This window comes from Parambassis ranga, chromosome 21 (genome assembly GCF_900634625.1).
Source record: "Parambassis ranga chromosome 21, fParRan2.1, whole genome shotgun sequence".
Taxonomy (NCBI): Eukaryota; Metazoa; Chordata; class Actinopteri; family Ambassidae; genus Parambassis; species Parambassis ranga.
The window spans coordinates 10,044,034-10,065,833 of NC_041041.1; the positions used below are offsets into that span (position 1 = coordinate 10,044,034).

Here is a 21,800-nt window from a genome sequence, read left to right on the forward strand (position 1 = left end):
TGAACCCAGGAGCCGCTGAATTAGGCTGAATTCTTCCTTGACCTTTTATTTTTCAAGTTAGAGTGAAAATAAGCTAACAAGATGAAAACAAAACTAAATTATAGCACACAACATTTTGTTGTCTCTGTGCTGCCTTTCTGCTAATCCTCTTAAAATAAATTGGTAGCCATAAAAATTGGTAGCTGGCAGTGAAAATAATCTAATGTAAAACTGTAATGCTGCATGGGATAAAAATTTGTAGTTCTCAGTGCTAACTATTTAATCTGTATTTAGCTAGCAGTTGAGCTAAGTAGGTAGCTCGCTAGTAGTAGTGGTAGCCTGTTAAAATAGTTAGCTAGCAGTTTAAGTAATTAATTAGCTGGCTAAATAGCAGTTTGATCAGTGTCTAGATAAACTACTAATATTTTACATTGGCTTGCTAGCATTGCTGACTGACAAATCTGCTGTAAGATAAACAGGTAGCTGACAATGCTAACAGGCTAATGTGCTGTCAGCTAGCAAAGTGAATTGTAGCCTACAATGCTACACTTTTCATGCTAAAAATGTAGCACCTGAACGCTAGCTTTCTCAGCTACATATATAACGTTATGGAAAAATATGTATATATTAATATTAGAAAATATTAAACAATAATACAAATTATGGCAAATGTCCTTCTAAAAAAATCTTTTAATCTTCAGGTGCACCGCTATCGCTGTTGGGCGTTACTTTCTCAGAAATGTGAAGATGACAGGGTAATAAAGTAAAGTATAAAGTATGTTTGGTATACTCTATACTTCCACTCTCAATTTTACCATAGTTCTATGACAACCATTCATTGAGGAGCCACATAATTAACCTTTTCCACTTTACAAAGAAGTACTCTACAATGATTATAGTAGGTTTATCAAGTTTATTTGCAAATTGCCTTTCATCCTGTTTCCCAGCCGGGGAATGTTCACTGCAGTTTACAGATTTAACAGTGTTCATGATGAGCCAAGTAGCTAATGACATTAAAAAATAGGCTGATGCCGCTCGATAAATAAAATTATGTTCGGCTGCAGCATGCACACACACACACTTATCAGAGAGTGACTATCACAAGCCTCAGAGGAAGAGTGAAACATTAAGGACATGCAATGTGAGAGTGGTCCTTCTCAATATTTAATCAAGATACACTTCAAATCTAACCCAAATGTATAATCAAGACAACTGGGGATTGAATGAATTGATGTTTAAGTGCACACATTATTAGCTGGCCTGATTGTGTGTGTGTGTGTGTGTGTGTGTGTGTGTGTTCTGGCTCCTCTCTCTGTGTGAGAACTGATTCAGAATCTCAAAGCGAGGATGTTTTAGCAAAGTAAAGACATTTTTCTTCCAGAAGCAGCTGGAGGGTGAGGGTTTGGTTTTCATGTACACGGCAGTTAAATGAACAAAGGACAGAATCAGGAGTGTTCTGAGGTTTTTAAGATGTGGCGTATCACTAGATCTGAGTTATCAACAGGGCTGCTCGCTCACACGCCCAAAAAAAAAGTATCCAGAAAAAGGTGTCAGAATCACAGAGGATAAAGAGTACAGATGTGTTGTGTTTTGTGATTTAAGTTAACATGTTTGACTTTAAACTGATAATTCTGACTTCAACTTCACTTGAGGCTTCACAAAAATATTCAGAATTATGCCTTTTTAAAATTTTAAAAGCACTATAAAGTATTATTTAAAAAAATATCAACCGTTGACCCTTTCTACTTTTTAAAAATGCTATTAGAATGTGTATCAGGCTAACTGTTGTTAATTTGAGTTTTCGTCCTCAATCATTTATGTATAAAATTGAAGAAAAATATTGCAAAACAATTTTAACAAAATATATGACTTACAGAGAGAACAGTGGGCCTCTGGATGCTGTTGGCTGATATTACTTAACCTAACCGAATGTTACTTTTGATGAATATGTGGAGTAGTTATTTACTGAACCTTTGTCTTTCTCCTTTTTTATCCTCGCTGTATTTTGCACCCATGGCTGCAGAGCTGCAGCTATGAACACTGAGCGATGACACACTGTGCGGAGGCCACAAAATTGTGGGATGAGTGCTGCATATTTGTGACTTTTGACAAGCAGGCCATGGCTACGTCGGACATGTTTGTGCATGCTAGCAGAGATCAGTGACACACACCACAAAGCTCTGTCTCTCTCTCACACACCCCTACACTCCCTCTGTGTGTATGTATAAGTGTGTGGGTGTGTGCATGTGTGTGTGTGTGTGTGTGTATGATAAACCCCACTGGTGGAGTAACAGTAGACTGGCAGTATTCCCAGACTGGGTTGCATTAGACATGCACACTAGCAGAGCTCTTCAGGTCGATGTTCTGGCTCTACTAATGCCGCATCTCTCTGGCATGACTAACTCAGAATACTTTGGAAGCAGGAGAACAGAATCCACGTTAGAACAACAGGAGAACAGCTGTGTGTCCGTCTGTCTGCGTGCGTGGGGGGGTGCACGCAGACATCATCTGTGTGTGTGTGTTTAGGCAGGACACCCAACATTGACTGTTCACTTATCATATTACCATCTGCATTATTTAAGACTTCAATAAACAGCGTTAGGCTGAGAGACGCACAGTGGACAGAGAGAATGAAGTGGTTGCATTACGTTTTATGAATAAAGACAGTAACCGTGACAGATTAACATGCAGAATACTAACACACACACACACACACACACAGAAAACAGATCACAGCTGGTCTAAGATCAGCAGCTGGGTTTGCGTATCCTTGGGGCTCCCGTGTTGGCCCGCAGCAGGAGGAGCCGCTTGTATTTGGGTTCACTCATTAACAGGTTTATTTGGTGGCAGGGCTGAGAAGAACCGACTGGGTTATCAAAATACTGAGACAGTGAGCTCACTTGCACAGCAGTGAGGTCACTTACTGGAGTGTGGCGGCCTGACCAATCATCAGTCAGCCTATTATCATGGTATGCAGTGTTGCTATGAGTAACAGAGACAAGCACTGCTTCACAGATCCCCTAATGATGGCTGATGCACTGAGATGCTGCTTCTTGGTGGAATCTGGTCTGATTCTCCTCCTGCACCGGCTGCTCCTCTCATTTCCTCACACTGTTGCATTCTTCCCTATTCCATCTTTTGGACAGAATTATTTTACAAGTGTTCAATTTTAACATCACTCCAAACCGATTGTCTTCTCCCTGCTCTGCCTGTTTGTGTTTACTGTCCCCTGCAGCAGTGTTTTCTGACTCCCCCCCCCCCACGGCAGGTGAGTGTAAACACGCTGAAGGACTGAAACAATGTTAATTAACTGATCATTAACGAATGGAGGCAGACCCTGGAGATGGAAGCAGTTGCCCACCCACCTGCATCTCACCATTTCACTAACTGGACTGTTAATGACTAATCAGAGGCGAGAGTGATTACATCGCCTCCTAACGAGAAGGATTTATGACTGCAAGAGTCGATTATGTTTATATGGCGGAGGCCTTTACGGTGACAACAGGAACCCAGCTCGAGTCCAGAGGGGTGATTTATAAGTATGTGGCCTAAGATAGAAGGAGAAAAGTGATACAGTTACTTTTAGAGAAACTTAAAGTGTGATATCAATAACTTTTTCCTAAAAACTCTGTGAGAAAACCAACAACATCCACCTTCATGTAGTCGTAGATTTAGCACCTTCGGTCTAAACTGTCTTTTTCAATGTGGAGAAGTGATTTTTATTCATTATCTTACTAAACAAAACATATCAACCAGAAACACATGTGTGTCTTAATAATTATCCACATCACCTGTCAGGTGGGGACATTTCTGATACATACATATGAGATTTGTAGCTCCGTGGAGCGAATCCAAAAGAGAAAGAGGATCAAGAGATACACTGATGTGATATTTTATTTGTGTTTTGGAGCTGCAGCAGATGAAACCGCTTCATGTTTGAGCACTAACAGCACCTGGTGAAAGCTAATGCTGTGGTTTAATATATATATAAAAAAGGCCCCATGATGTGAGTGGAATCATGAGACACACTGTGGTTGTTTTTAAAAGAAACTAAGAGCTTTCCCCCACCTTAACCAAAGTGCTTTTGTTGCCTAAAACCACTGTAGAAAAAAAAATAAATGCAGTGCTTCATTTAGTCAAAGAATGTCGCCTGTGAACATAATCCAGGCAGCAATTACCTTTGTCAGCGCAAACGTAATCATGTAATTGGAAAAACGATTTAACTATATAAATGTAATCATTTGGAATTGTGACAAGAGGACAGCAAGTAAACAGGTCACAAGCCCAAAACATTGGAAACCACTTGGTAAAGATGCGTTATTGTATTTGTGAAATCTTAAAGGAGCAGTTCGCCGAAAAATCAGCTGCAACCCCTTCTGATGTCAGCATGTTTCGAGCACCAAAAGTACCGTTTTGTACTTCTGTTACATTTAAGGTAGGTAGAAATCCACAAAACACCAAATTAATGGATGTCAGGTCAGAGGATTTTGGGGTGAACTGTACCTTTAATCTGAAACCTCATAAGTACCTTATAATGGACTGTTTTCACTTTGTTGTTTTATACCAATGCTCAGGTCAGACATAGATGTGGCAGACAAAGATGGCAGTAGTTGTGGTAGTAGTGTGTGTGTGTGTGTGTGTGTATGTGTGTACCTACTTCCAAACATCACCCAAACACCCTGACTCACTTCTCTCCCCCCTCTCCTATCTTTGTGTATGAATGCTTACCGAGAGGAAACGATAGATGCAGACATTCCACAACCCATATTCCCCCTCACTCTATCTTGTTGCCATGGGAACCGAAGCAGACGGGAGACAGGTTCATATCGGCCTCCCTCAGGTCTCCAGTCACAGTCTCCTTCTCTCTCTCTCTCCCTCTCTCTCTCTCCCCCCTCTCTCTGTGTGTGCTGTCAGAGCTGGCTGCTCCTGTGTGGGCCACTGATACTCGCTGATTAAAGGAAGTTATAATTTGATTTTCTCAGCAGGCGCCGTTTAATAGAGCAGTTTAACTAAAGCTGTGCCATCCCCAGGGCTTATAGAAGGAGAGGGAGAGACAGAAAGAAAGAGGGAGATACATACATATATATACATAGAGAGAAAGAATAAGAGAGAGAGAGGGAGAGGGAGGGAGAGAGCTAGTCTTGCTAATCCCAAACACTGAGCAATCACCCCACGCTAAACTCTCCCACTCATTCTCTCTGGTTCTAATTCTGTTTGCCTATTTTGCCGTCTGTCTCTCTCTCTCTTTCTCTCTCGCTCTCTCACTGCTCTTCCTCCGCCTATTAATCTGTGCCCTCCTCTCCCTCCCTCATTCTTCCCTCCCTCCTTTTAGTGAAGCAAACATGGGAGGGCTGGCTTCTCCGTGTACAGGCTGGCTGTATTACTGGCCCATTGTGATAATAGCGTTTAATTATCCTCTCAGCTAAAATCAGCCCCATCACTCTGCTTCTTTTTCCCTTACCCTTGCTTCCCTTCTCACTCCTCCCCACCACCATCACCCGTCTGTGGTGTGTCTAATACTTCCCCCCTCTCTCTCTCTCTCTCTCTCTCTCTCTCCTGCCATCACCACCACCACCACCACTGCCGCCGCCGCTCCCCCGCCCTGTTCTCCAGCTATTTCAGACCCATTTAGCGGGATAAGCATCTTGAGACAGACAGAGGGGTTTTTGCTCTCTTTCAGAGAGAAGCGAGGAGAGGATATGGAGACTGGCATCTTGGTGCCCGCCTCAGAATACCAAACAGGGGCCCGGGCATCTTAATATGCAGTGTGGGACAGAGGCTGAGATCAAAGAGAGGCACAGACAGACAGAGAGATGGGTTGGGGATGGGTGGGTGGGGGGATACACAGAGAGAGAGAGAGAGAGAGAGAGGTGAGAAAGGGGAGGGAGAGAGTCCTCACATTTCTCCTCATCTTTGCATCCTTTCCTTCACATCATCATTTCTGCTCCGCTCTCCTTCGTCACTCCCTTGACCCTAGAAAAAAAAATCGACAGCTTAATTACCACAAATCTGCATGCCTGCCTGTGCATTGATGTGTTTTGAATGTGCTGTGGGATGCTGCATCTTCTTCCGTGTCACATATTTGTTTGTGGAGGTGGAAGCAAAAGGGGGTTGGATGGTGGCTCTACACCTCCGCCACCACCTACCCAGCCCCTCTATCTCCTCAGTCAATTAAGATCGTGAGTAGCTGTCCCTGAAGCGGTGTAGACAGGCTAAATGAAAAGGCAGTGGATGTGAAATATGAATCATTAGAATACTGCAAGGACGGGCTGGAGGGGTGGAGGGGGTGGGTGGGAGGGTCTGGTAGAGAGATAAGGAGGAAAAAGGAATGGAAAAGAAAAGGGGAGAGGAAGAATGAGAGAGCAGATAATAAAAGATTAACGTCACGCCTCTCAGAGTGGTGGAATTTCAAAACCCTCCAGATCAAATTATTTATCCCTGTCTATAAAGGCAGAGGAAGAGTAGGGGGGGGGGGAGGAAGATCAGGGAAAAAAGAGGGGGGTGGTATAGGGAACAGAAGGAAAAAAGGGGGGAGTGAGGAGAGGGAAACGGAGTAGAATGGAGAGAATGGTGCAAAGACCTCTCTCACTCTCTTTGATGATGGTGCTGACAGCGAAACAAATGCTCCGTATATGTGTGTGTGAGTGTGTTTGTGTGTTGGTTCTAAGACAGAAAAGAGAGAGAGAGAGAGAGAAAGAGAGAGAGAGAGAGAGAGAAAGTGCAGGCAGATGTCTGCATTCACTCTGTGGGAGGCTCAAGGCTGTTTGCAGAGGACAGAGAGACAAGAGAGCGAAAGAGAGGAAAAAGAAAGAGAGAGAGAGACAGAGAGGCTAGGATTAAATGAAACCTGTTTCCCTTTGATTCTTCACTAATTTGCAGCAAGATGAAGAGCACAGAGTACAAACCACCTACGCAGCTCAGCGCCACACCAAACCACACACACACACTCACATCTTTTGCCTAATTCTCAATGGAGTTAGCCTGACACACACACACACATCTACCTCATGCCCTTCTCACCAATGACATTGACATTTCTCTACACAGACCATGTAACCCCTGCCTGACTCCATCTCTCTTCTTCCATTTTTAATTTTCTCTATTTTCAGCTATCATCCTTCCTACTTTTCAAGTGAAGCCATTATACCACCAAGAATACCAGCAGGCCGTGTTGCTCAGATACACTAAACACTGACATACACACACACACACATACGCAGGCGCAAAGTCCTTCCTCATTAGCCCTGATTCCCCCTGAGTGACATCTTTAACAAAAGGATGCAGCCTCTGCCGCCATGGCAACAGCCTCCTCCATCTCTATGCGGCGCTTGCAGTCTGTTTACATGATGGGATCTCACTCTCGTCTTTCCTCTCACTCCATCTCTCTCGATCTATCAGCTTCTTGCACTTTATCACTCCTTCGCTTCTCTCTCTGTCTATATATCTCTCTGTATATATATATATATATTTTATATATATATATATATATATATATATATATCTGTCCCAGCTCACAATTACTCTTTTCCTCCTCCATTTTTTCCTACCTCCTGAACCCTTAAGGACATTCAGAAGAGACCACCTGCTTGCCAATCAGAAAATGATATGTAGGTCTGAAAGAGAGAGAGAGAAAGTGACACAGATGAGTGTGTGCATGTGATTAAGTGTGTGTGCTTGTTGTGTGCGCTTGCGTGTGTGTGTGTGTGTGTGTGAGAGAGAGAGAGTGGGGCTTCCAGAAGACTCTGATATCTAGGCCATGGGAGTCCAAGGCAGCCAGTGTGTCTGGTGTCACAGCAAATCAACTGTCAGCTGTACACCACCTGCCCGCCCACACATGCTTGCACACACACGCACACACACACATGCAGTCTGAGGAGAGAGAGACTAAGAATAGAACACCCAGAGAGTGTTGCTGCTTCTTCCTCCCCTTCCTTCCTTCCCTCTCTCTCTCTCTCTCTCTCTCTCTCTCTCTCTGCTCTCCTCCTGCCACCATCAGAGGTGTTTTGCAAGTGGCCTCCAACACGATAGGAATCTTTTTTTTTTTCTTCCCCTGAGCTCAGCCCAGCCCTTCGCTCCCACAGCGAAATGAATCACCTGCACTCCTTCTCCCCTCTCTTTGGCATACAGGTCCACTTTTTGACGTCATCTATACAGCCCTCAGGTATCTTCTGCTTTTTTTATTGACGGAGAAGGAGGGAGGAACAGAAAAGGGATGTGAAGCAGGTGAAAACACCAGAGAGGTGCTTCTGAGGCGGGATTCGATCCGAGGCCAGCAGGGGTGTGCGTGTGGTTTCAGTGGCCTCAACCGCTAAAACATCTCCAGGGAGGATTTTCAGGGCCTGCATCCACATATTAGACAAGATGGAAGTGCAATAAGTCTCGTCTGCCTTTTAGCAGAGTGTTTGTGTGGGTATCAGGCCCTCTGTAGCCACATAATACATAAGCGATGTGTGTGTGGGCACGTATGCTCAGAGATGTGTATTTATGTTTGTGTGCGCTGCTCTCGGTCTGGTCCCTCTGTTTCTCTGCTGTCTGTGGCCTTCTCTTCCCCATGAATACTAATGTGCTTCAAACCCCAGAGATCACCCCTCCTCCCTTCCCTCACTCCCTCTCTCCCTCCTCTACCAGCCTCCCTCCCTCCCTCCCTCCCTGCCTGCCTTCCTCAGCCACAGTCTTCATTCATTTCTCCGCCCCTTTTACCTTTCAACTTTCCCTCGCTTTCATCTACCCTTTTTCACCCCTTCTTTTTCTCCTCCCCAAATACCCACCCATCGCTTCCTCCTTCCCCTCCCTTATTTCCTCATCCTTCCCTCCCCTTCCTTTAGCCTTTCCTCCCCCTTTATTTTAACCTCTTGCACTTATTTCCATCCTCAGCCACTTCATTTTACATTGCGCCACTTTTCTTCTTCATCATCACCTCTCCACTTCTCTGCCTCCATTTCTGAAGTCTTTTTTTCTCTCCTCTACTCTTGCTTTGTTTACCTTTCAATTCTTCTCATCCCTCCTTCTCTTTACATTTACCATTTCCACCGTTCTCCTTTCTTCTTCTCCTCATCATTCTCCTCCTGCTGTCAGTTTCTCTTTCCTCCTCCTTCTTTTTTCCTCTCTACTCTCATTTTCTCCCCTTCTCCTTTCATTTCCTCTTACTCGTCTCCCTCTTCTTTTCCAAATATATCTCCTATTACTATTTTCGTTTCCCCCCTTCTCCTTAACTCTTCTTTCCCTAAATTCCTCCTCCTCCTCACCTTCCCCTCTCCTTCTCTTCTCCTCTCTCTGCCTCGTCCCCTCCGTTCTGTACAGTACACCTCCTCAGGAGGACATGTAAATGAGGTCAGCACAGCCGAGTGCATCAACCACATCACTCAGGTGTTGGCGTAGGTGTGTGCATATGTGCCCAAATGAAGTCCATGAGTTTGTGTGTGTGTGTGTGTTTTCATTACGGTTTGCATGCGTGTGTTGAGTTCCAGTCCTAATAAAGAATTTCCTCTCTTAAGCTGTATACCAGTGAACCAAGTGCTCCAATTACATAAACGCCTTCACCCCAATACATTTTGACATCCTGAAAATTATTCACGGCCTAATTCATTTAAAATTGCCTCCCGTTTCTTGGCCTCTCTCACTCTTTCTTTCTCCCTCTCCCCCCCTCTCTCTCTCTCTCTCTCTCTCTCTCCGTTTAACCACAGGCCCTGGAAACAGATGATGAGCGGGGGTGAGGAGGGATGAGAGGAGCTTTCAGTTCCTTGTGTAACACAGAGGACACTGCTCTCCGGTAGCTTGCTGCTGTTGCTGCTGACTGGACGTTCTCAAACTTTACTGCTTTTCCACACACACTCGCTTACACACACACACACACACACAGTCTTAGAAGTAAAACTCTAAGACTGCCGACAGTAGGCAGATTCAAGTTTTTGGGAGAAATGAAACAAACTTCTCGACGTTGGGAGTCAGTTTAGGATATTCCTTTTGTGTGAGCTAGTGTGTCTTCATGTGTGTGTGTTTGTTCAGCAGCAGGAATAATGAAGAGGAATCCTGCAGGAATCCATCTCGCTCTGCATTCCTCCTGTTGTGGAGAGAGCAGTCAGAAGCAGAAAGCAACAGGCTACTGGAGATTGACCTCGCACACATGCACACACACACACACACACACACAATCTTAAGACAATAACAGCCCCTACTGGGGAGAAAACACATAACACACTGAAATGCACACTTGCATGCAGACACCCACCCACAGACAAGACAGGAAACACACACAAACAGGACTCACACAGATTGTTAGTAAACAGATTAAATTGGAGAAGCTGGCGTGCACACACACACACGAACATCTGTGTGTACGTACACACATACAATTCACACTGCAGGACCACTTCAGGTTTCATCATCTTCTTTTCCTTTTTTTGGCTTTCTTTCTCTTGAGAGAGAGAGAGAGAGAGAAAGGAGGGGGGTGTCTCATTCCCTCTCTTTTGTTGGTGCTGGGAGAGAGAGAGAGCACATATCCATACAGAACGCTCTCTCCAGCCCCATTCACACCCACACACACACACAGCTCCCTCCCTCCCTTCTCTCGCTCTCTGTCTCTCTTTCCACACACACACACACAAAGATACAACATCAAAGAGCCGACACTGCCTAAGGATTACTTCAGCCACACACTAGCTCCTCAATCCGGGTCTGTTCCTCTAGTGGAACCCCCCTCTCGCCTAGCTGCACTTGGTACAGCCCAAGCATTCCTGCCAAGTAGCTTTCACACATGGAGGGGAAGCTTGTCTCAAGCAATTGCTGACAAGCTACAAACAAGACAGCCTCCCTTTCCCTCTCTCTCTCTCTCTCTGTTTTTTTTCCTCTCTCTCTCTCTTACCCCTATCATCCCATGTCTGCTTTGCTCTCACCCATCCTCACCCTTTTAGACCCCCCCCCCCTTCTTCTTCTTTTTCTCCCTCCTGTCTTCTCCCCCCCTCCCCCCCTCCTCTCTCTGAGAATGTGGGGGCCCCACTAGCATAAATTGTCAGCTGTTCCTGGGCGTACTCTCCATGGCTCCCTAAACTCACATAAGCCTACATATGCAGTCGCTTGGTGGGGCAAGGGTAACCCAAGTAAGCCCTGTTGGTTATGAGTCTGAAAAAGTACACCCAGGCCCCCCGAATAATGCTGCAGTGTGAAAGCACTGAGAGTGTTTACTCTATAATAAGCTGCAACAGATACGACTGAGGCTAATGGAACTGCGGGGTGGTTACTACTCTTCCTCCCTCAAGCCCTTTTTTTTCTTAATTAACGCAAACACCAACAAGCTGTTATTAGTGCGAGTCTTCATTAAGCACGAGCAGTGCTACATGTGTAACATCACCTTTGTGTTCTGCAATCAAGGCCAGCTTATTCAGAGCCACTCACAACTCACAAACAGTTGACCTTTGAGAGTTAAGAGTGCTCACATCACATTCATTAACCTTTTTCCCCCTCACGTTTTTTTTTTTATCATTAATGCTTTTACAAATAATTAAATGTTAGACATGGAGTTAATTAAGTATTTTAATGCCCATCAAAAAGTCATAAAAGGGTTTTTTTTTTGCACACTAAATAATCACAACCTTCCATTTTTTACCCCCTCCTTTCACATTCAGACATGTTCAGGGGGGTCTGGAGGTTTCCAAAGGTAAGAGGTTGATATTGCTGGAACCATTTTGCATTGTATGGTCTTATTGTTATCAGGCAGCCATTGTTATCCACTAGTGTAGGATGTCACCTAGTGTCAGCTTTGGGTACTGACATTGTAATGAAGCAACAGTGAGTTAATTTTAAGCTAAATTTCCAAGAGTTTAAATCGAGGCAACTGGACTCAAGGATTGTTTTTTGAAGATGTTTCGCCACTCTCCCAAGTGGCTTCTTCAGTTTTGCTACTTTTTTGGTTGGGAATCTGAGTTTTATGTGTTCAGGACCTCTGTGGGTGGATCTTGCAGGAGCTCACATGACTAAGATCCCTATAGTTGGTTAATGGCCAGTTAATGACCAGAAACTGTGGGATGAAGAGACAGGGTTGTGAACGGCTGAGAGCTGTTGCCTCACTAGTTGCTAGTTGACGGCCCATTGTTAGAGTTTGAGTGGGAGTGAAGTCTGCTAGGAAGGGATGAAAGGACAGAGTTGTAAACAGGTGAGAGCTGATGCCTCATCCCTCCCCCTCTGTTTAGAGCTAAATTAAAAATAAAATTGTAACATGTCAAAAAATGTGCAGTTTATGTATATAAAGGGACAGTTTACCTAAACGTGTGTTTTCCCCTTAGGTGTATAGGGCTGTTCCATCCATCTAGATTTATAGTGTACAAGTTGATAAAAATGTGCAGTTGCAAATACATTTTCAGAAAAAAAACATTTTAACCTTAATTTATAACACATTCACAGAACTTAAGAATGCAGTGATGTCAGCAATATAACTTAAAATGTCCCTAAATTATCTTAAACAGATGCTCTTTACAAAATTTGAGCATGCCAGAATTATGAAGACAATTTTCAGTTATGTCGTGAAAATAAATAAAATATTTGATTTAACTGTCCTTTTATACCAAAACAAAAGTGGGGAATGGGGGACTCAATACAGGTTTTAAGATTATAAATTAAATTATATATTTCCATGTTTATAAAGATTTTTTGAATCATTCTTTTTATTCACTTATTAAAACTTAGGTTACATTGATTTTATTATTAAACATTTGAAGTTTAAGGTTTCTTTGCTGTAAGAAAAAAGTACACACATGTTAATACCAGCTTCACACAGCAAATGTAGCTTCTAGTCAAAGTAATTTTTTTTATAGAGAAAAGTGTTGATGTCTCTCATGAATATCTGAAACTGCACAGCGGAATTTCAGATATTCAATAAATTGTATGCACAACAGTGCATAAAATTTATTGAGAAAGCAGAACACTGTAGAGATTTTATCTTTTACCATAAAATGTGCTTTTAACATGTATATAAATCTGAGGACCTCCACTTTTACTGCAGATGAGTCAGTCAGGAAAGATGCAAAACAAAAGTGATTCATGTCTAAAGCTCTTCCTCATTCCTCATGGATCATGGACTCCTCGACCTCCTGCTGTCTGCATGAAGGCTGAACAGCAGATCTAACAAACAGGCTGGAAACAAAACTAGATTTCTGCATGTAAATGTTTTTGCAGTGGATTAAAGAAATCTGCCATTGATCTAATTTGCTGTCACCAAAAAGTATTAACTATGAAAATAACTTTTGTGCCGTTTCTGTTTTGAGAATTGCCGTTAAAACTCCAACTACACACAAAGGTAAAGTACTGAAGACGGAGAACCAGGACAAGTAAAATGAAGCTGTACACCAGCAAAACCAATGTGAGGTGATCTAACAGAGGAACTTCCATTTAAGTGGATTTTAGTGCCAAGCTGGAAGAAATTCCTTTAAGGCAGTGCTTAAATATTTTGTTCAAGAAATGAAACATAACTGCCTCTGTACACATCTGTACAGAGCTGCAACATCCATAAATCCTCAATATAAAGGATCCGCGTTAACGTTACCGGTCTTCATTTGAAAAAATTTCCAAAGTATGTGTAACTTAAACAACAAAGAGAGGATATAAAAGGCAAAAATTTATTCAGTCTTTTGACAGACAGCAAGAGACAGTTCATTTCTTTCTAAAATCAATTTGTGAAACATAAACACCTCTGTATGTGCACACATTGCATTTACTCAGTAGGAGCAGATTTTAAAGTATGACAAGACAAAGCATCTTGTCTTGGATTAAAAGGGAAGAAGAGGACACGACCGTGTTGATTAATATTTAGGAAATTCACATTACAAACAAGACAAGTTTCCCTTTTCTTTTTTTTTTTTTTTTAAATTGGCAGCCTTAGAAAAAGACAGTGGACTACAAACAGCCTGCAGATACACATGCAGCAGTGTCACCAGAGTCAAATCCCCAACATGTGGAGCAGCAGAACAATATGAAAGGAGGGAGAGAATATTCAAGGCGTTTAAAAGTTCGAACACCAAAAGGACAAAGGACTCACTGACACACCCAAAGGACTGACCCCCTCTGAACGCACCCTGCCCTCCGACTTCAAGTATGCCCTCCAGCACTTGCATCAGTTCAAGTATTCCTGCTGACCCTTCAATTTCATTACCACTTCTTAGGTTTACGACATTAGCTATGATATAAGTGCACTCAAAAATCATCTATACATATAAAAATAAAGATGACAATAAGTAGCAGTGAGAGTTAAAACAATCACTTTACATTTCATTTTGTACACAACTATATACCGTGGCATCACATTCCCCCCGCCCCCTGAGTGTAATGTTCAAGTTTAGCCTTCTGTATCTATGCAACAGCCATCATGGTTTGGTTATTTAAATAAGATCAGCAACCATTAGAATTGAGAGTAATCATTTCTTTCCACAGGCTGTTGTGCTTGTGTGTGAGAGACAGATACATTATGTACAAGCTGCTGATCAATCATGTGCCTCTGGCTTCAGGTGGTGTTGCACACTGACAGCCTTCATCCTGGAAAAGACACACAAGTGTTAAGAAACAAACCAGGCTCTGTAAAGTAAATCAATACAGCTATTGGATGCATGCAATCACACTGTACTGTAGTGGATTGATAGGGGAGCAAAGGCTTCACCATTAGAAAGCATCACATAAGATGAATGATGTGTAGCTACCTTCAAAAGCTGATGACAATCACCAACCTTAGTATCTGTGCTTTAGCAGGCCTTCAGGCTGCCTCAGGAACCAGCCATGATGCAGCTCCGGCATTTGTACAACTTGGGGTCATGGGTGCGGATGTGGCTCCTCACGTTCCTCAGTAGGAAGAACGTCTTGCTGCAGAGCTAGAAATCAAAGTGAGGGTCAGACAAAGCGTTAACAGCACAGACATCACTATAAAGGGATCGACTTGTATGCTATGGTGCTCCAGTTTATCTCTATGGCAACCAATGAGCAGCAGTAAAACATTTCAATCAATCACTGTGTTAGTCATCATCTCATATTTACAGCTTTAGGTGTCTTTATTAAATAAGCCTGCATGGCAAAAAAATTATCATTACAAAGTATGACTAATATTTACGAATGCCACCACTTCTTTCTTTTATACCACCACATCAACTCCTATTAATCTGAGGGTCGCTAACAGCTAAATGAATATGCCAAATGGTATAAATGGCCCATGTATCCATGGTTTCTCATGCAGCCAATGATTGATGTAGATCATAGCCTTGAACTGAAAAAGACACAATTGTCCCTCACCGGGGTGTCATCTGTTTCTGCTACCTCCAATAAATACTCCAGAGTAATTTGCCCTTGGACTGAATGCTGACAAAGACTACATGTTACTGCTTTTCTGTCTAGTACAAAAGTGGCTACATTCAAACAGAATCAGACACAGTGTGAAGGAAACATCTTCATGTGTGTTCCGTGTGTTTAGTTTGCAGGAGAGGCAAATTAAATGAAGTGAAGCGTACCACATATTTCACTTTGGCTGGTATAATGTTTGAGAATTCATATCATGGTCAGACATGCATGTTGTTTTAGTTGTTACAGTTATGCTTACCGGACATGGCCAGTGCTTTCCCTCAATGTGCCTGAGGCGATGCATAATTAGAGCATCACAATCATTGTAAGTGGCTGAACACTGCAGACAGGCATGGGCTGACTTTAGGACTTTGGGAGCTTGACTACGAGGTCCTCTGAGCTGCTTTAGTCGTGTGCGGTGTATGGCATCCAACACACAGCTCCTGTTGTTCAGGGTGAGGAGCTTAGCTTGTCGCTGGTGATATGATAGGAAGAAAAAGAAAGTGACAGATAGATCATAGAATTTGCTTTATGTTACTGCTTTTTATAGATCAAGAAAGACACCAAATAAAACTGTGCAACATTAAATGTAGAATAAAATCTTCCTCTGCCCACTTATCTACCTTTGGCACGATTGGTGTTGACCCAGCATGTTTGGCCAGTAGCAGAGTAGTGTTTCTGGTGTTTGGCTGGGCTCTCTGAGCCTTGCCCTGGCAAACTCTCCTTTCCTCCCTTTCTTTCTTTACCACTGGCAGAATGGGGGGCCCTCTCGCTCTCAGCGTCCGGTGGGGGGATGACTCTTCTGGTTTAAACTGCTCACCAAGTTGTGATACAGAACGCGTTAAGCAGATATCTACGCTCTCCTCCTCTTTCTTTAGACTTGCCATGGGCCCCCCTGCTGGCCGACAGAAGCTGAACAGAAAGCCTGAATCCAGTAACTTGATCGGGGGCTTGCTCTGGCGTTTGCCCAGGTCTGGGGAAGTAGGATCAGGAAAAGGTTCAGTGACTGGCACAGGGTCTGCTGGTTCCTCTTTAATGACTTTGTACAAGGGGTGGTTGTAGATAGACGGTGGAGGTGAATGCTCTGAAAACTGGAGCCCCATAGGTTCAAAGTCCTTCATTTTTGGTCTAGTGTCCATGATGCCCCTCCGACCCTGGCTGCCAACCTTCTGGCCCTCCTCTCTGGGCTTACATTTTGTCTTCTCCACCTCTCTTGTGGAGCCCCGCCTGAGTTTGGTCTTTGATGCTGGTCGGCTGCTGTTGTACCGCAGTGTTTTGACCATCTCTGCAGTGATCATGTTCCTGGCCTGTAACCTCTGTGGAACTTTGCAAGAAGAATGGGCAAATCGGTTATTTGATGACAGTGGGAGACCTGAGATAGAGTATTCAGCTGGCTCTGATTTGATCCTGACTGTGTTTCTCGTAAGAGTCTTGTTAGTGCTGCGTCGTAAAGGCGGATGAGCATGAGGGTGGGGACTTTCGCCTCTCCTCACAGACCGCCGGAGTTGCCTCCCACCGAAGGGAGGCCTGGATGCAGGCTGAAACATGTCTGGTAACACTCCTTTACTCCGCATGCTCCTGTCACTGGGGGGGACATGCTGCTTGGCAGTTTTTGGTCTCTTAGCTCTGATCTTCTCTGGGCTGACTGGACTCACAGGCTTGGTTTTTACAGACTTGTTGAAGAGGTGAGTGTTAACTGTGTTACAGAGAGGAAACGCCAGTGCAACCTCCCCAAATGGCTGTCCTTGGGATGGTGGGCGGGGTTTCCGCCGCTTGGTAAGTGAATAATTGTTGGCCTTCAGCTTCCGTAGTCGTTTCTTTTGTCTCCAACCAATCAGATCTTCAGGTCTGGGGAGAAGAGCAGTTCTCTGTAACCCCAGAACATTCATCAGCTTGTACTTCTCCTGTGCTCTAGCATAATCTTCCTCATCCTCTCCAACCTCCTCTACTTCCTGTTTCACCCTAACTGGGCTGCACACAGGGCTGGACCTCGATCTGGAAGTAGTGGAGAGCTGAGTGATAGCGTGAGATTTTCTGTTTCTTCGAGGGGTCTCTGGCTTGGGCAAATATTTCTGAACCTCCTTAGCAGCTCCAGGTGTGGAACGGAGAAGACGGGTGTTTGATGGGGATATGGGTGAATAGTTCTGTGCAGTGGCTATGGCTTGTCGAGGTGTAGTGGCCTTTTTGGAAGAAGGGGATTTGAAGTCCATGAGCTTCATCCTGTGCGACGGACTCAGAGGGAGGCCGTTATGGCTTTGGGATTTTGGCATTCTGCGCAAATTACACCGAGGACTTCCTTCTAAAGATTCATCCGATGCATTCAGTGTTAGACTGAAGCTATTGGTCATGTTTTCTTCTAATCCCAAAACCTTTTTTCTTTCCCTCAGATAGTGATGACGCTCATGGCATGCCGACATAAAACCCTTGCTTGGATGGAGCTGCTGTTCCTGCTCTTTGATCAGAGCAGAGCAGGCTTCCACTGCAGGCCACATGCCCAGGTGGCGGGCCATGGCGATGACTTCAGGTAGGTCATCCTGGCGAACACACAAAGTGGAGGAGTAGGAGAAATCCAGCAGAGACAGAAGGCTTTCCTCACTGAAACCTAAGAGGAGGAGGGAAGAAGCCTTTAATTAGATATGCTGAACCCTGGTCAATCAGTGAGTGAAATGAGGGGAGATGAAAGCAGCTGAGAGTAAACAGAAGATCAGAGACAGCACTATGAATGAGAGCAAAGTGTAAACATGACAGTGGAGACAACAAGACATTATAACAACTGCTTTAATCATGGACACTTCAGGTTCCATCTGAAGACACACATCAAAGACTTAAGTTAATGAAGTGACAGACGACTGCTGCGTCCCAATGTAGTGCAAGGATTCTCCAACCCAGGCTTTCTACACTGAAAAAACCCACAGTTGAGCAACAGAGTCACTGAGGAATAAATACAAATAGACTTTGTCAACTCAAGTCAGGAATTTGCCATGTGCCTTCAAATTCACTAAATTTCTGCATTCAAGAAGTCATCAGTCTCTGACAGATGTATCACATGAAGATGCTAGGCTAAGGGAAAAGAATACCTCCACTGTCCTGGCCTGGAAGTTTATTTACAGAGCATTACAGCAACAGTGTGGACAACACTGTACTACCCAACATCTGATGGTGCTAGGTTCTCACAGATTTGTTGTATGTCTACATTAATTGTCAGATGCAGTTTTGCAACCAACCAAAAACAGTGTGTCGTCATCTGTTGTTTGGTCATTAATGCTACAAGTAGCAAGGACAGATTATTGATAATAAAGTTTTTAAGAAGACCTATCCTTTAGATTTTCAACTATAAATGTTGAGAGTGTTCACATAAAGAATCAGAGCACTATGAAGGTGCTGTGGCGCACAAAGACACTATTGCAAATATGAAACAAACTGCTGGTTGATGGACTGATGATGGTCAGTTGAAATTTTTCAAATTGTGAGAGCAAGAGATGCAAAGTTTAAGGGCAAACTGTCAGAGTGTACTTTTACACTCGTGCAGCATTATGTACAAAAGTGGAAGTATGTGATTTGGAAGGCAGCCAGTGTGAGGCTAGGAGACACCCCAGTTAACAGGAAATGCTGATCAACAGTTCCTGCAAAAAGAGGGAAATGCCACCAACCTGTCAACCTGAAACGTTACATTAAGTTGCTACATTTGTTGTGTTGTTAAAGCTCCGTTACCACTGAGGTGGACTTAACAGCATCAAAGACTCCAGAGATTCAGGTCAGAGAGTCAGACAGAGAGTCATATGCAATAAACAAAGTTACTAACTTCTCCTGACCTTTATACTTAAACTTCTGTCTTAGAAATTTAATAGAAACACTAGCACATAAATGGATAGTTTTCTGTGGGACTAGACTGGCTCATGTGAGGGGAAGGTGCAGCATTTAGATCCGCATTCAACCACTAATCTAAAACACAGTTCAAGCATCCATGTTTGAGGTCAGACTGGCCTCTAGGTGTCAGATCTTACCAGTGAGATCTACGTCAGCTTTCATGTTTGAGTCCATTTCCGTGAAGATTTCCTGAAAGTGATCGCTGACAGCTGCCAGGACAGCCCTGTGGGCCGAGAAGGATCGCCCGCTTGTCCGTAGCGTAATGTCACAGAACAGACCCGCCTCCCGCTGACTCCTCAGCTTACTCAGCATGTCAGCGCTGTGTGACGCCATCGTCTTTGTGACACATCTCCTACCAACCAGCCCCTGTGGGGCACAGGCAACAAGACAAGAGAAAAAGGAGAATTATAGGAGGTTATAGGAATATAACATGTGAGAGCACTTCCAGAAGACAAGTGAGAACAAGCGAAAAAGTGTTAATTAAAATGTGTGAGAAAGCAGAATAACACACCAACTAAACTTAACAGAAAGGAGCTTGAAGTTTGTAAAGAGGAAAGAGGGGATGCCAACCACTTCTAGCCTCACCTCTGATTTTTTGACACGTGTACTTTGGCACTCTGGGCAGGTGAGAACAAAGTCTCTGATCTGGAAATACATCCCTGTGAAGAAAAAAAGATGTGCAACATTTTTAAAGCACCAGTGGAGATTCTGGTACAACTTTGAAAGGTGTCAAAAACACTTTCAACACTTGTAGAATTAGCATTTGCCCTAAATACCAGTAAAATCACAGCACATATCATTCCAGTTAACTGCTCTCTGATTGAATCAACAACAGTAAATGATAAGATGGAGCATTTCAGACTGGTCACATGCAAGTCTCAGGTAAAAGTCAAACTGATGTTCATACCCTCCCACCAGTAGTTCTCAGCCACGCATTTATAAGTCTCTTCCAGGGAGAGGTGGTGCTGGCCGGGTCGTCGCCGGTGGAAGGCCGTGATAGCCTCATGTCTTCTCTCCTCATTCAAAACCTCCCGGTAGTTGATGTAGCCCCTCTCCAGCTTCTTGCGGTACAACAGCCCGTCTATTACCTCAAAGAGTGGCGACCAGCATGCAGAGAGTCCACGCCCTGCAGAGTTCCCCACAGCATCGTTCATCTCACCGGGCTGCTCTCCATCAGCCCAGGGTTTGGAGGGACAAAACGTCTCCGAGTTGGAGTAATGAGCGTTGATGTGGGTGCAGTCGCCAGCCATTTTAACGGTTTTTAAAACAGGTTTTGTAGTGAGAGTTTGTTTTAAGTATCCTCCTTTGGCTCGTCAACAGATGTGAGTGCCACAGCGGGGAGCTTAACTTTGCCCACCCGGTCAGAGGCAAAGTCCACGTGGATGTGATGACAGCACACCCAACAAACACGCTTCTAACAGTCTAACGTCACCTAACGGACAACCACGGAAAAATTATTAGTAATTTCTCTCATTATGGCTTAATTAAGCAAGTTTTCCCTTCAACAGAAGGAGGAAGTCAGATGGGGATCAGCAGCATTTCATTGGATGGTCCAGCTTTGTATCCTAGCTGTCAATTGGAGCGTCACTTCTCACTATCCAAACAGTTGTGGCTAACATCCTTAAGAATAAATACGTGTTAACACTTCATGTTTAGGAACACATTTGGTCATATATCACACCAATTTTGCGATTAAGCGACACCAACAATAATTTTTCACTGTCCACCCATGTGTGGATAATAAATGCAGCCCGGCGAATATCGCGCCAACAACGCCGAGACAAGTGATGTAAAGTCGCCACAACAACGACCACGTACACAGGCTTCACCGCCAACCATTCACCGGCAGTCCGTCTTCCATCTATTTCAGGGGACGGGAGTGGCCTCCAGGGCTGGATGACGGCGGGCAGCCTCACCTCTGGCGTTAACTTGAGATTTCTTATTGCCAACTCGAGTCGGAAGCAACATGATGACGCAGCTATCAGCTCAGCATCGCCACTTCGAACGACCTAAAAGCGAGGTTGTATCCATTGAACAGCGCCAAACGTTGCTAACCACCGCCGGGTCCTCCTTAAAAGCTAGCCAACAAGCTCCAGCTAAACACCCGACATAGTTCAGCCCGCTCTCGTCGTCTCAAAGCCCCTCTAAAGCTCAAATACTTCAAAATTTCAAACTCGTAACCTTCTGTTTGTTGCTAATCAGCAGCCTAACCGAGCCAACTCCTCCCCGCCTTCACACAAAGGCCATTAGCAGAAGCTTTAAAGAGCCTCCGAAACACTGATTCTGATTGGCTGACGGAGCTGCCACTCAAGCTACTTTTTGTCCCTTCACAGCATGGTAGGTTGTTCGTTCACGGTGTAAGTATACAAGTATGCTTCACTTGCTGCTCAGTCAAGTTAAACATGATACACCCAGTGGATTTATACGCTTATTTGACACAAATACTATCATGTGAAGGTCGTAAAACATTTATCTCGCAATACAACCCGACATTGTTCAGCTAAAATAAACACCATTACTGTATTTACGTTAAAAACGACAGCTGTCACTATTATCTCAATGTCAGATGCAAATATAATACTTTAACAGTTACATGACTGTTTTGGGTCAGTTTGCACAATGTAGTTTTTAATTTAAAAAAAAAT

At 43.9% G+C, this 21,800-nt stretch overlaps 1 protein-coding gene across 1 annotated transcript; it reads right to left on the reverse strand.

Moving 5' to 3' along the window:
• Positions 1-13,564: 13,564 nt before the first annotated feature.
• LOC114426523 (uncharacterized) lies at positions 13,565-21,375 on the reverse strand. The gene is made up of 7 exons (XM_028393994.1): positions 20,063-21,375; positions 19,741-19,814; positions 19,293-19,521; positions 15,912-17,890; positions 15,548-15,763; positions 14,688-14,828; positions 13,565-14,499 (listed from the first exon to the last, which is right to left on the reverse strand). The coding sequence occupies exons 1-6, from the start codon at positions 20,403-20,405 to the stop codon at positions 14,724-14,726; spliced, it is 2,946 nt and encodes a 981-aa protein (XP_028249795.1). The 5' UTR covers positions 20,406-21,375; the 3' UTR covers positions 13,565-14,499; positions 14,688-14,723.
• Positions 21,376-21,800: the final 425 nt, after the last annotated feature.